This window comes from Myotis myotis, unplaced genomic scaffold, assembly GCF_014108235.1.
Source record: "Myotis myotis isolate mMyoMyo1 unplaced genomic scaffold, mMyoMyo1.p scaffold_m19_p_1, whole genome shotgun sequence".
In the NCBI taxonomy this organism is placed as follows: Eukaryota; Metazoa; Chordata; class Mammalia; order Chiroptera; family Vespertilionidae; genus Myotis; species Myotis myotis.
This window is the reverse complement of record NW_023416313.1, coordinates 45,072,178-45,085,097: the sequence shown is the minus strand read 5'-3', so window position 1 is coordinate 45,085,097 and position 12,920 is coordinate 45,072,178. Positions and strand designations below refer to the sequence as shown.

Sequence of the window (12,920 nt, the reverse complement as noted above, 5' to 3'; positions counted from 1 at the left end):
AAATAATATTCTAGAGATTTGAAGGGGTGTACTTCCTCTGATCCTGTACTTCAGCCACTTACTTTCCCTTAGGCAGCCCTGTCATCACTTTCTGATGTAAACTTCCAGTGATATTTACTGTATAGATAAGCAAATATAATAAACATTTTCATTTCTTTTTAGCATACTATACATACTTTTCTGAACCCTTTTCTCATTTAGTATATCCTAAAGATCATTTGATGTCATTACACAAAAATCTTTCCTCTTTTTTGATTTTAATATTTTTATTTTTTATTAATCTTAGAGGAAAGGAGAAAGAGAGAAGCGCTGATCAGTTGCCTCGTGCATGAGAGAGAGGGAGGGAGGGAGGGAGGGAGGGAGGGAGGGAGGGAGAGAGAGAGAGAGAGAGAGAGAGAGAGAGAGAGAGAGAGAAGAGAGACACTGATCAGTTGCCTCCTGCATGCACCCCAACCAAGAGAACATGCCACCTGATGTACGGGATGAAGCTCTTACCGTAAGGGCTTCCCTCATTTTTTAAAAGTGATTGTACACTATGGATGTATGCAATTGAACCTGTCCCTTACTAATGAACATATATTGTTTCCAATCTTCTGCTATTATAATGCTGAAATGAATTACCTTGTATACATTTGTCATTTTATATATACATAAATTTCTCTCTGTAGGATAAATGATCAGAATATGTGCACTTGTAATTTATATCAAATTAAATTTATATCTGTATATTTTTTCTTTGCACTAGCAGTGCAAGTGCCCATTTCCCCATAGCCTCACTGACACAGTGTATTAGCAACTGTTCTTTGCCACTCTTAGAGGTTAAGCGTGTGTGTGTGTATGTACACTTGCAATAGTATTCTATGAGGTAGCATTTCACGTTTAGAGCTTTTGAATTTCCTTTTCTGTTCTCTTACAATCCCTATGTATTAGTCATCTTCATTAATTTTAAAGCAAATTCAAACCATATTATCATTTGTATTTCAGTGTGCATCTCTTTAAATAGGACTTTAAAAATACCATCATTCCTAAAAATACTAATTCTTTTTATCACTAAAAATATCTATTTGAAATGTCTTTTTTAAAAAAACCTTGAGTCAGGATCTAAGTAGTCTACATATTGTAGTCGGTTACTCTGCCTCTTTTTCCCCCTGTGACATTTTTAAATACAAAATTTCAATCAAACAATAAAGTGACATTTTTAAATATGAAATTTCAAGCATACAATAAAGGCAACTATAAGCATGCCTATACCTATCACCTCGAAAAGGTACTATTTTGCCATACATTATCATCTGTGCATCCATTGGTCTATTTTCTTTATGTGTGTCTAAGTTGTAAATATCTATATTTGACTCTTAAGCTTTTGGGCATATATATTGTTAAGTTTTTACTTGTAAAATTTACAGTGAAGTGAATAAATGTTAAATGTACCATTAGATGAGTTTTGATGCACAACTTGTAACCCAAATTCCCAGCAAGCTACGGAACATCATCACATCAGGAAGTTCCTTCACCCAGTTTCTGCACCTCTCCCATCTCTTCTCCCTGTTAGGATTTTCACCATGGATTAGTTTAGCCATTTTAGAGCTTCATATAAATGGAATCATACAGTATGTGTTTGTGTGCAAATTCCTCTTGAGCGTGTTTTGAGATTTCATCCCTATGTTTCCACTTGGTTTCTTTTCATTGCCGAGTAGTAGTCTATTGTATGAACATGCCACAGTTTAACTTTTCATGTGTTAGATGAACAGCTGGTGGACAATGGGCTGTTTCCCATTTGGGCTATAATAAATAAAGTTGCTATGAACCTCTTGTGCAAGCCTTTTTGTGGACCTGTTTTAATTTCTTTTGAGTAAGTACTTAGAAGAATATCCTGAGTTGTAATGTTGGTATATTTTAAGTTTTACTAGAAATTGACATACCTCTTTCCAAAGTGGTCATCCTATTGTACATACAAACAATATGAGAGCCACTAGGTCTACATTTAATGGTGTCATCCTGTAATTTCAACCATTCTGTGTGTAGTGGTACCCCATTGTGGTTTCAATTTGTCTTCCTTGATAATCATGAGCATTTTTTTTCATAAGCTTTTGGGCCATTCAGATTTCTTTAGTGAAGGTAAAGTGCTTATTTCCTATTTTAATCTATATGTTTACTCTTCCATTTACTTTTTCCTTTATTTTTGAACAAGATAAGATTAACCTGTAGACGTTTCCACAATCTGAGTTTTGCTCATTGCTTTTCTGTGATTATTGACACTTTTCTATTGTTTGGTCTTTTTCTTAGCAGAAGCCCCTTATTTTTGCTATGAACTAACTTTAACAACCCCCATCCCCCCGCACCCCCACACACTTTGTCATTGTTTATTATGGCAGGATATTTTTATGTGGTGGAATTCTTAAATCTCTCTCTCTCTATATATACACACACATACATATATATACACACACACATATATATACACACATATATACATATATAGATATATATTGGTTTCAGAGAGGAAGGGAGAGGGAGAGAGAGAGAAACATCAATGATGAGAATCATTGATTAGCTGACTGCTGCACGCCCTCTTCTGGGGATCGAGCCTGCAACCCAGGCATGTGCCCTTGACCGGAATCGAACCTGGGACCCTTCAGTCCACAGGCCGACCCTCTATCCACTGAGCCAAACCAGCTAGGGCTTTAATCTCCCCTTTTATGGCTTCTAGGTTTTGTGTCAGAATTAGGACATCCCAGTGAGAGGATTTTGAAAGCACCTGGTGATAAGGCATGAAGGCCTGTAGCCAAGGCAGACTAGAATATGGGAGGATTCAGTGAAAAAGGATCACCAAGGTACATTTAAGATAAGCTTTTCAAGTGATCCAGAATAATTTGAATCCCACAGGTGACGCTGCACAAGTATATTCAAAGACTTGTCCCAAAACATACCTGGTTCTAATTGAAATACAAGAGGCTCACCGCCTCTCTTTTTGCCATTTGGCAATGACATTTGGGAATAAAGGCCAAAAGCAGAAGAGAAACTTGAGTCATAATTCTGATAGTTTGGCTGAAATCCCATTTACTGCCCCCTTAAGAAGGCAAATGAAATACAGGTGATAATATTATGCTGATTTTTAACCTGCTCTAATGAGTAAATTAATTGTGGTAAATGAATATGAGTGATACTATTGTGCTGAAAGCAGCACCCCACAATGGCAAGGCAATACTGCTGCCTGGAGACTCATAGTTTTCCATCTCCCTGCCTCCTGGAGGCCTGAGTGATCTGTTTACCAAACTTAATTAACTTAGGAATGTGACATCCTCAGCCATGCTTACAACTGGTCAATGGTTCTTTTAACCAGTTTTATATTTCAAGATAATAGGTTGTCTTTAAAGAATATATATTTCTATTGATTTTTAAGGAGGAGGAGAAAGGAAAACATGGATGTGACAGCAGAAAACAGATCAAGCTTGGGGATCGAGCTTGAGACCTGGGCATGTGCCCCAACCCATGTGTGCCTGACTGGAATTGAACCAGTAATCTTTTGGTGCTTGGGGAGACGTCCAACCGAGCCATAGCAGCCAGGGCATCAGGCTGTCTTTGAATAAAGTTTGTCATTCTAGGCATAGCAATTGTGCTTGGCAGATACTTGACTTCTGACTTGGTAGATTGACTGACATGCTTACAAAATCGACTGTCCTGAGGAATGTTGAGAATAAAATGGAAGACTTCAATAATGGACAATCCCCAAGCAAACAAATGCCTAAGAACTGTTAAGATGGGACCTGGGATGACATTTGGGGGTGGGGGAGAATATATTATTTGAAAGATGTTTTACTAGAAAAGCATGGCCACTTATTTTTGAAGTATAGTTCTTTAAAAAGTGGTGGCATTTTCTGTTGAGCAGAGCTGAAATGAGGCTGTGATAGTGGCCCCTAGAACTACCTGGAAATCACTAGGCCATACCTGGAGTCCTTTCATAAAGTGAATTTATTTCTAGGCTCTCCATTCTGTTCCTTTGGTCTCTGTCTTTATCACAGTACCACTGTTTTGATCACTGTGGCTTTGTAGTAAGTTTTCAAATCAGGAAATGTGAGACTTCCAACTTTGTTCTTTTTCAAGATCGTTTTGGCTATTTGGGTACCCCTTAAGAGTCATATGAATTTTAGCATGGATGCTTCTATTTCCACCATCGCTACTATATTGGGATTTTTGGTAGAGATTACATTACAGCCTCTATATGGCTTTGGGTAGTATTGCTATCTTAAAGGATATTAAGTCTTCCGATTCATGAACATGGGTGGGTGTCTTTCCATTTATTGGTATCATTAATTTCTTTTGGCAATGTTTTATAGTTTTCAGTGTAAAAGTTGTTTGCCTCTTTGGTTAATTCTTGTTGATGCTGTTGGAAATGGTGGAAAGCAAATTTTAAGGACAATAGGCTTAACATTAAGTCAAGGTTTTCATGACTTGGTCTCCTTGCTCTTGTGGGCTGCTGCACTAATAGATCTTTGGAGCTTCCAAAAAATAACATCTCATGTCTAATTACTTATTACATCTTACAGTCTATGTACAGAGCTGCCTGTTTCCAATTTAATTGAAACTAATGATAAAATAACTTGCTAATATAGGATAATTCTCTAAATTATCCGTGGCACCTAGAACAATGCTGGCATATGTAGGTAGCCAAAAATAAGGAGAATGAAGAATCACAAAAACAAATATTATTTAAAGGGGAAAAAAGACAATAAGCTAGGCTAGATTTATTAGATTTTATTTTTCCTTAGTACTCTTAAAATTCAGCTTCAAATAACACACCAGTCTTCTGAAATAACAACTCTTTCCCAAGTTGTAACCCTTTTTAGGAGACAGAATTTATAAAATACAACGGTTCCAGGATGTTTCCACTTGAGAATTCTAACCCAGTTACAACCTAGGCACATGTAACATAATGAATATAGCATATACCATTTCTTTCCTTCCCTTGCTAAACGCACTCCCCTCCCCCCTCAAAGCTTGTTACTGAAACATGTTTGAGTATCATACTTTCCAAGAAACCTGTCTACCAGTTCTAATTCTTGGCTCAGAATAAAGGATCCCTTAGTCAAGAAAGAATATTTTGAGCTCATTATTCTCTGCCATGGACGTAATTGTTTTACTTAACACCTGAGTTAATTTTGTTTTCAATATTTCCTATTTGAAAAAGTTAAACCCCATCTTAAAAACTAACAATTTGCTTTATGACTTGGAGAGGGGAGACTGGGGAAGGCAGCTGGCTTGTTTGTAGTTGGAGACTGAACAGGGCAGGAATTTACTTCTGAAGTCATTACGTGGAAAAACAGCAACTGTTCTTCCACCTTGTTCTGATAATGAACATACCTACAGGCCAGGACCAGAAAATTCTGGTCCTGAAACTATAATATAATATTGCTTTAAGTACATTCAGAATTTATATTACTCTTTAATTTCTTTTCCCTGAGCTTGTGTTCACAGTTTGATAGAGATACTTTAAAGAGGTAGGTAGTGGGGTTGAAGAGGAAATAATGTTCATGTTTAGCAGCACCTGGGAAAATATGTAACATCTGTCATTTTGATCCTACATAACATTTATCTTTCCTCCTCAAATCTGCAAATGTAATAGAGGAAGATGATCATTTTTCTTTATATTCTTATCCGCTAAGGACCCTCTCCTACTATATCTACCAGTGTTATCACTATTTGCTAAAATGAATAGCTTTCAAAGACATGCCGTAAAATAAACCCTTCAAAGTGGGGTTGTTTAGATTTAGAAGAGAAGTTCAACTGAGTAACTTTATTTATACAGTCATTAGGGAAAACGAGCAAAAGTTCCAGCGCCCCAACCACTGTCTTTTCTTCCTGGATCTGGTTTATTTAAACCATTTCTATCAACTCAAGATGATTCTCAGGCCTGGCCTCTAGGGAATCCTGATGTCTAACACAGGTAGAGGCATGTGGGTCCAGGTCTTGGCCTCCAGCCTTATGCTGGGCTGGTGGAGTACTGTTTCATCAGCTGCTCGTGGCAGGGATTGCAAACTCGCTCAGGCTTAATACTTGAAGGAAGAGGCAGTTCGTTTGTTGAACAGGCATCACAGAAGGTTCCTCTGCAGTTCTCACATACATTCTATAAGGAGAAGAGCAGGTTAGGTGGGGAAGAAAAGGGACAAGGATGCATGGGATATAAAAGGCCAAATACCATCAACACTAGCGTCTAGTCAAGCATTGCCTGAATGCTTGCTATGCATGATCTCTGCCTACAGAGAAGCTTACAGTCTAGTTCAGTGATGGCGAACCTTTTGAGTTCGATGCGTCAGCATTTTGAAAAACCCTGACTTAACTCTGGTGCTGTGTCACATATAGAAATTTTTTGATATTTGCAACCATAGTAAAACAGAGATTTATATTTTTGATATTTATTTTATATATTTAAATGCCATTTAACAAAGAAAAATCAACCAAAAAAATGAGTTCGCGTGTCACCTGACACGCGTGTCATAGGTTCGCCATCACTGCTCTAGTTCTTAGATTTTAAATGAAGAGAATTAAAAAGGACAGAATACACACATTCTTTATCTTTAGGATACATACTTTCATTAGCTATAGTCACTGTTAGGTAGGCTAATTCTAAAATTACTTTGCAAACACCTATGCATTCTCCAAGTAAGGCCACCTTTGCTATGGATTGGGTAGCAGCCCAAGATTAAAGCATGTGCTGGGCATGAACTGAAAGTATAATTCCTAATACACAGATGTGCTCAATGCTTTCCTGTGATGCTCTACACGCAAATCCTTTGGGATATCAGTGCAACTTCCTCTTCCTGTTTATAGGAACATTAGTCTCTTTATTAAGCACTTTGCATCTTCAGAGGCCAAGCGACAGAGCAGCAGGTGGGTCACCACGACCATGCCACTGGTCAGGCTGTGGTAAGGTGGTGCACACAGCTCCAAGAGTCCACATACAGAGGCTGTGACGAATAATTTCCCCTACAAATAATGCTACTTTCTCTCTAACAACTCATCTCTCAGAAGGTGCAGTGGAGGTAGGGGATCACTTCTATTTGAAAGCCTGGGAGGAATTTTCCTGACACACTGAGTTATTTTGCATAGCTTAGAAGAGAGAAGCCAGAATTAGAAGAGCAGTTTCTTCTATATTTTTGTCATTGGTTAAAATTCAGCATAATCACAAATGGTGGCAGGCAGGTTGTACTCTAGGTGGGCATGTTTTGTCTCTTCCAAGCACTTGTTTCTCACACTCCTTGTCCATGACATTTCTTGAGACTCCACTATGAACAGGGCATGGTATTAGATGCTGAGGTCCTACTGTGAGCAAGGCACAGCTATGGCCAACACTCTTTTCTGAATTTCTCTCCCTCTGCCTACTCTAGTAGCATAACAAACGGGAAGGTGCTCAGGTAGAGACCCTTGAAGATCTCAGGGGAAAGCAAGTGGTATTGGAGAGAGCTCGTTTCCCTCTCAGAGGCTATTTCCCCAAATAATTCAAAGAACCCCCCTACCCAAAACCTTCCTTATCTGTTCTAAGCAGGGTGGACTACTGGGAGGAATGCAGACTTTGGAATCAAAGTCACGTTGCCTCTGGGCTCTGCACTTATGAGCTGAGTAACTTTGGGAAATGTATTTATCATCTCTGAGCCTGAGGTTCTTCATTTATTAAAATGATGGCATAAAGGACATTAACTTCACAAGAACAGGGACTTGGTCTACCCTTTGCTCATCGTTTTCTCCAGCACATGGAACATCATATTCCATACAGCAGGCACTCAAGGAATATTTATAAGTTTATGTTTATTTGTGTTAAATTATTTTAGTTGTTTATATTTGTTTTAATGGGGATTTACCAACATGACTGAAAAAAAAAAAAAGGTACACAATAAATGCATGTTCCGCCCTAGCTGGTTTGGCTCAATGGATAGAGCATCGGCCTGTGTACTGAAGGGTCCTAGGTTCGATTCCGGCCAAGGGCACATGCCTGGGCTCTGGGCTCGATCCCCATTAGGGGGCATGCAGGAGGCAGCCAATCAATGATTCTCTCTCATCACTGATGTTTCTCTCTCTCTCTCTCCTTCTTCCTTCCTCTCTAAAAATCAATTAAATATATTAAAAAAATAAATAAATGCATGTTCCTTTTGCTTTCCTCCCACTCTGCACTCTCCACAGCAAAGGCCCTGCTATTGGGAGGGGCTAGTAGTGTAAGGACATCCCTGTGAGAACCTGCTCATTGCTCACTACTGTTACCTTTGTTAGGCTGCCTCCTTCCTGGCATAGCTGACACACCTGTGGCTCTTCAGAGAGCAGCAGCTGATCCTAAACCACACAGTAAGCCGGTTAGTTTCCCTTAACCCCAGAAATAGTAATACTTTCAGAATATGCATTGTTAGTTACAAAATTAATATAAGCACAGTACAGACTACCTGGAAACTAGAAAATTACATAGAGTCCCACCACCTTAACACAACTCTGATACTACTATCTTTAGCCTTGGAGCTCCTTTAATTTTTATAATAAATTAACATGACTTTATTTATAAAAAGAAAAGTATATAAGTATAATGTAAAAAGTGTGTGTGTGGGGGAAGCCCCATCCTTCTTGAGTTACTCTATGAGAAAATGCAAAACAGTAAGCTTCGCTTTATATCCTAATAACAGAGTGACTTGGACACAGAAGCATTTATCATCTTTCTCTTTGGGTTGGCATATACTACTTATTTGCAAAGTATTTTACAATTACAGTATTTCTAAGTGAGAAATATATTTCTCTCCATTTTATATTGGGAAATCTAAGGGAAAGGGAGGTACTGTGAGCTCTCTTAGGACCAACTTCTTAGGTGACAGAATTTCAAACAAGTGAGGACTAGTGTTTCCTTAGGAGATTGCTCAAAGCTGCGCTGCTCCCTGTGAGTTTCAGGCAAATGCATGTCTGTTTGGGACACTGTTAAAAGGCGAGGACACAGAGGCCTGTACGCATTCATCTACCTCCACGCTGCTTTGTTTACAGCCCGGCATGGCACAGCCAACCACACAGTTTCTACAAGATGTTTCTCAGGACAGGAGACTCAGTTACCTGTTCATCCACTGGGGGAGACTGCAGCCTAGAATGGAAAATTAGAAACAGTAAATACAGCAACTTATTATGTCTTCCCTTGTATCATTTCAAACGCACACAAAAAGCAATACCATGGTTCTTTTATGTTGTTGGAACCAATATAATCACTAATCTTGACCTTCAAGGAGAGGAAATTTTGGTTGTTACATTTATTACTAGAATTTGATCCTTGGTCTACATTGTGGTTCCTGTTTAAAAATAGATTTGTAGTTTATGTTTCCTTTTTACTACCCAGTAAACGTTTATTTTTCCAAACATGTAAAACTCCAAATGGCCAACACCATGTTTTAATAGCTTTTTTCTATCTAATATTACAGAAATCTATTCACTATGTTATATATTAGTCCCCTCTCCCTAATAATGTTAACATGTGAACTTTACTAATCAGGGACAGGGCTATGAAGGAGATTGTCACATGAGACCAAGCTGAGTTAATCCTGATTTTCCCAACTTTAAATAGAACTTAAAAGGAAAGCCAGGTCCACTTTGGCTCTAGAGAAAATGTCCCAAGATCCACAGTGGTTCCACTTCCATTCGGTTGAGTGGCAGTGTGACCCCCAGTATGACCCGGTTTTCAGCTGTTCCTTGGACCACAACCCTAGGAAGCCTGGGTGTGTTTTAGGACAGCCCTGGAAGCAGCTATTATGTAGTGCAGAGACAAGGTACTTAAAAAGAGAAGACAAGGCAAATAGAGGCAGCTTGGGTGTGCCATCCAGCCTGTTTGTACTCCTTAAACTTTCTCATCTGTAAGGTAGGAATTGATTGAAATTTTGCAAGAATTACATTTGTAAGGAGATAGCGAATGTGAAATACATTACGGATATAAGGGAGTATTGTCTTACATTCCCAGGGCCTAAATCAGAACCTGGTGCGTAAGACACTCCTAACTGTAACAAACTGACTTTAGTCTGGAAGGAGCTGACCCTGAAAGGAATTTTTTAGTCCTGGTTAAGTTCATGGCCTATTCCCTTCCATGGCTCAGGGCGATCTGATGTGTTGTTATCGGGCTGTTGTCGAAGGTAGGTCCTGGTCAGACCAGGCTCTTTGGGATTAAAGTTAAAGTCTTTGGAATCACTCTGGCCTTAATGGTGAGGAAGGGCTACTTAGGCTGAGTACCTGCATAATCAGCCTGCTGTTGCACTAGGCGATTTATCGTCTCCAGCAACTGCTTTTGCTCCTGATGACACAAAACCTCATTCTTAAGGCATCAAAGCCTGGACGGGCAGATACCAAAAATACACACTGTATAGTTCTTTCAGAACCCTTCTCAGGTATATTTCCTTGTTACTAACCTTTTGTTGTTGTTACAACAGACCTTAACTTTTAGAGCAGCTTTAGGTTCACTGCAGAACTAACTGAGCAGCAAGTCCAGAGATTTCTCATTGCCGGGGTCCAACCCCAGCAGGTCCAGGGGTCCCCAAAGGTGTGGATGGAGTCGGCAAAGAAGGAATGACACAGAGACAGCGTTCAGTTGATCAGCAGCCTAGCCAGGATCTCTAGCCAGGATCTCCAGCCAAGTTCTGGTCTGGATCTCCAGCGAAGTTCTGCTTCGGTTCTCTCACTAGGTTCTCCAGGTTCTGTAGCCATGTCCCTTCGCTAGGTTCTCCAGCCAGGTTCTGCCCAGGTTCTCCAGCCAGGTTCAGTCACCAGGTTCTAGTCAGGTTCTCTTGCCAATTTCTGTAGTCAGGTTCAGTCCAGGATCTTTTGCCATGTTCTCTCCAGCGAAGTTCTTCTGTCTCTAGGTTCTGTGTAGGTTCTGTGTGTAGGTTCTGTGTCTAAGTTCTGTGTTCTAAGTTCTGTCTCTTGCTGTCTTGTTACATCTGTATTTATACCAGTTGATTCCAATCCTATCAATCTCTATTCCAAAGGTTAGGGCGTTTCTTATCTCCATTCCAGGGAGTAAAGATTATGTAGCTTAAGCATGATTGTTCATAGTTAAAGTGATTAATTACCCGCCTGGCACTTAGTTAAGAGGTTTTATTCCCTCCCTAACTTCAGGGGAAAATCCCTACCTGGGGAAACAACCTTTCTCAGAGACCTTGGTTAAAACACATAGTGCCAAGAAGGTGAGCAAACATATTAAGAACAGTATGCCATATATGCCAGGTCCCTTGAAACAGCAAGCATGGACCGGCTCCCGGCATCTCATATATTCCATCCATTCTCCCCAATATCAACACACTGTACCAGAGTAGTACATGGTGTTATAATCAATTAACCTACACTGACACATCATAATTACTCAAAGTCCTTAGTTGACCTTAGGATTCACTCTTAGTTTTCTACATTCTATGGATCTGGACAAATGTATAACAACAGGTATAATCACCATAGTATCTTACTGAGTATTTTCAGTCCTAAAAAGTCCTCTGTGCTCCGCCTATTCATCCATCCATCTACACCCACTAGACCCTGGCAACTGTCTCCATGGTTTTGCCTTTCCCAGGATGTCAAATAGTTGGACCCCCTTCATTTTTTAATGCAGTGGGATTATGTAATATTTTGTTATATGTCTACCTGCTAGAATTATTGTTAAAAGTCAATTTCCTTTAAACGCATTATGCTCTTCATTGTAGTGAACAAATCAGATGAAGAATTAAGAAAAAGGAATAAAATTAAACTGTTTGAGACCCTTAAGAGAACAGAAGTAAGGGCAATTAGAGGATTTCTTTGAAACATAGCTGCCTTTCTCTTAGCACACAGGTAGAGGTGAGTCATACTCACGTACATGTAAGAACCTAAGAAATGCTATGACATGTGCTTCATTTTCTTGGGATACCAATCCAGCAGAGATTAGAGATAATCTTCTAAGTGATAATTTGAATTTGGGAATTAACTTTAGGGAAGTCAGAGGACAGCTTGATCACCCTTCTTGTTTCTGAAATGGACTAAATGGGTTTGGTTTACTGTGTTACAATACTTATTTGGTTTGTTATTTACTCACAACTCCTTCAAAATGTCTTTCTAGAATATTCATATTAGAAGTCAGTGTCCGGCCTTGTCATTGCCAATGTATATCCAAAGCTCCCTCTTTCCCACCACCCCAAAATCACTTTATATCTTAGTTAATACTTTATTAACAAACACCTGTGGCTTTCTTCCAGGGGTTGTTTTAGTTTAGCATTTTCCTCTTGAATTTTGTGCTTCCCATCCTGCCAAAAGAAAACAGCCTAATTTATTAAGGATTCAGAATGCTAAACAATGATGATATTGCAGTCATTTTTTCTTAGCTTGGGTATAAAGCTAAGCAGCTTTTTAAAGGGAAGGAATTAAACTTTCAAGATGTTTTTTTTCATTCTTTGCTCCAAGTAGTTTCTTAACTGATTATTCTGATAGAATTTGCAACAAATGATTTTCAGAGTAGATCTTTTCTTTAATTCTTGATATTCAAATGAAAATTCAGAATGTATACTATTTACTTGCATAGTGGGCTCAAGGTATCAGCTACTAGAAGAAAAAGGAGAGAAGTAGATACACACATATATATTCCCCCTGGTGGCTGAGCTCTGGAAAAATGGTCACACCACGCATGGCTGTACCCAGCAGACTGTGTGGCCCTCTGGCCCAATGCCATGATGATTTCTACAGCCTGCACAGGTCAAGGAGTTTTCTTCTTTGAAGGACCACTTACTACCTGCAGTTTTAGAGACAAATTCTTCCTGTGGCACACACTCTCTGCTGCCTGCCTCAGCTGAGGCCCATCAGTCTCCAAAAGTACAATGCATGTTCTGAGACCACTCAAGTATCAAGGAAGGGAAGTCAATGCAGTTTACCCTGTAGGACGCCCTACTGCAGGGCAA

General features: G+C 39.3%; 1 protein-coding gene across 16 annotated transcripts in view; it reads right to left on the bottom strand.

Annotated features, from left to right (window-relative positions):
* Positions 1-4,740: 4,740 nt before the first annotated feature.
* RUFY3 (RUN and FYVE domain containing 3) overlaps positions 4,741-12,920 on the bottom strand; it is a 79,883-nt gene continuing 71,703 nt past the window's right edge. For 4 of the 16 annotated variants that reach the window (XM_036335591.1, XM_036335585.1, XM_036335588.1 and 1 more), the window contains 4 exons: positions 12,208-12,272; positions 9,079-9,106; positions 8,254-8,322; positions 4,741-6,124 (listed from right to left, as the gene is read on the bottom strand). In XM_036335591.1, coding sequence (XP_036191484.1) covers positions 5,981-6,124; positions 8,254-8,322; positions 9,079-9,106; positions 12,208-12,272 — 306 coding nt within the window. In that variant the 3' untranslated portion in view covers positions 4,741-5,980. Of the gene's footprint in view, positions 6,125-8,253; positions 8,323-8,990; positions 9,107-12,207; positions 12,273-12,920 lie in introns of those variants that run through there. The other 12 variants (XR_004972074.1, XR_004972069.1, XR_004972079.1 and 9 more) reach the window with 10 other exon arrangements.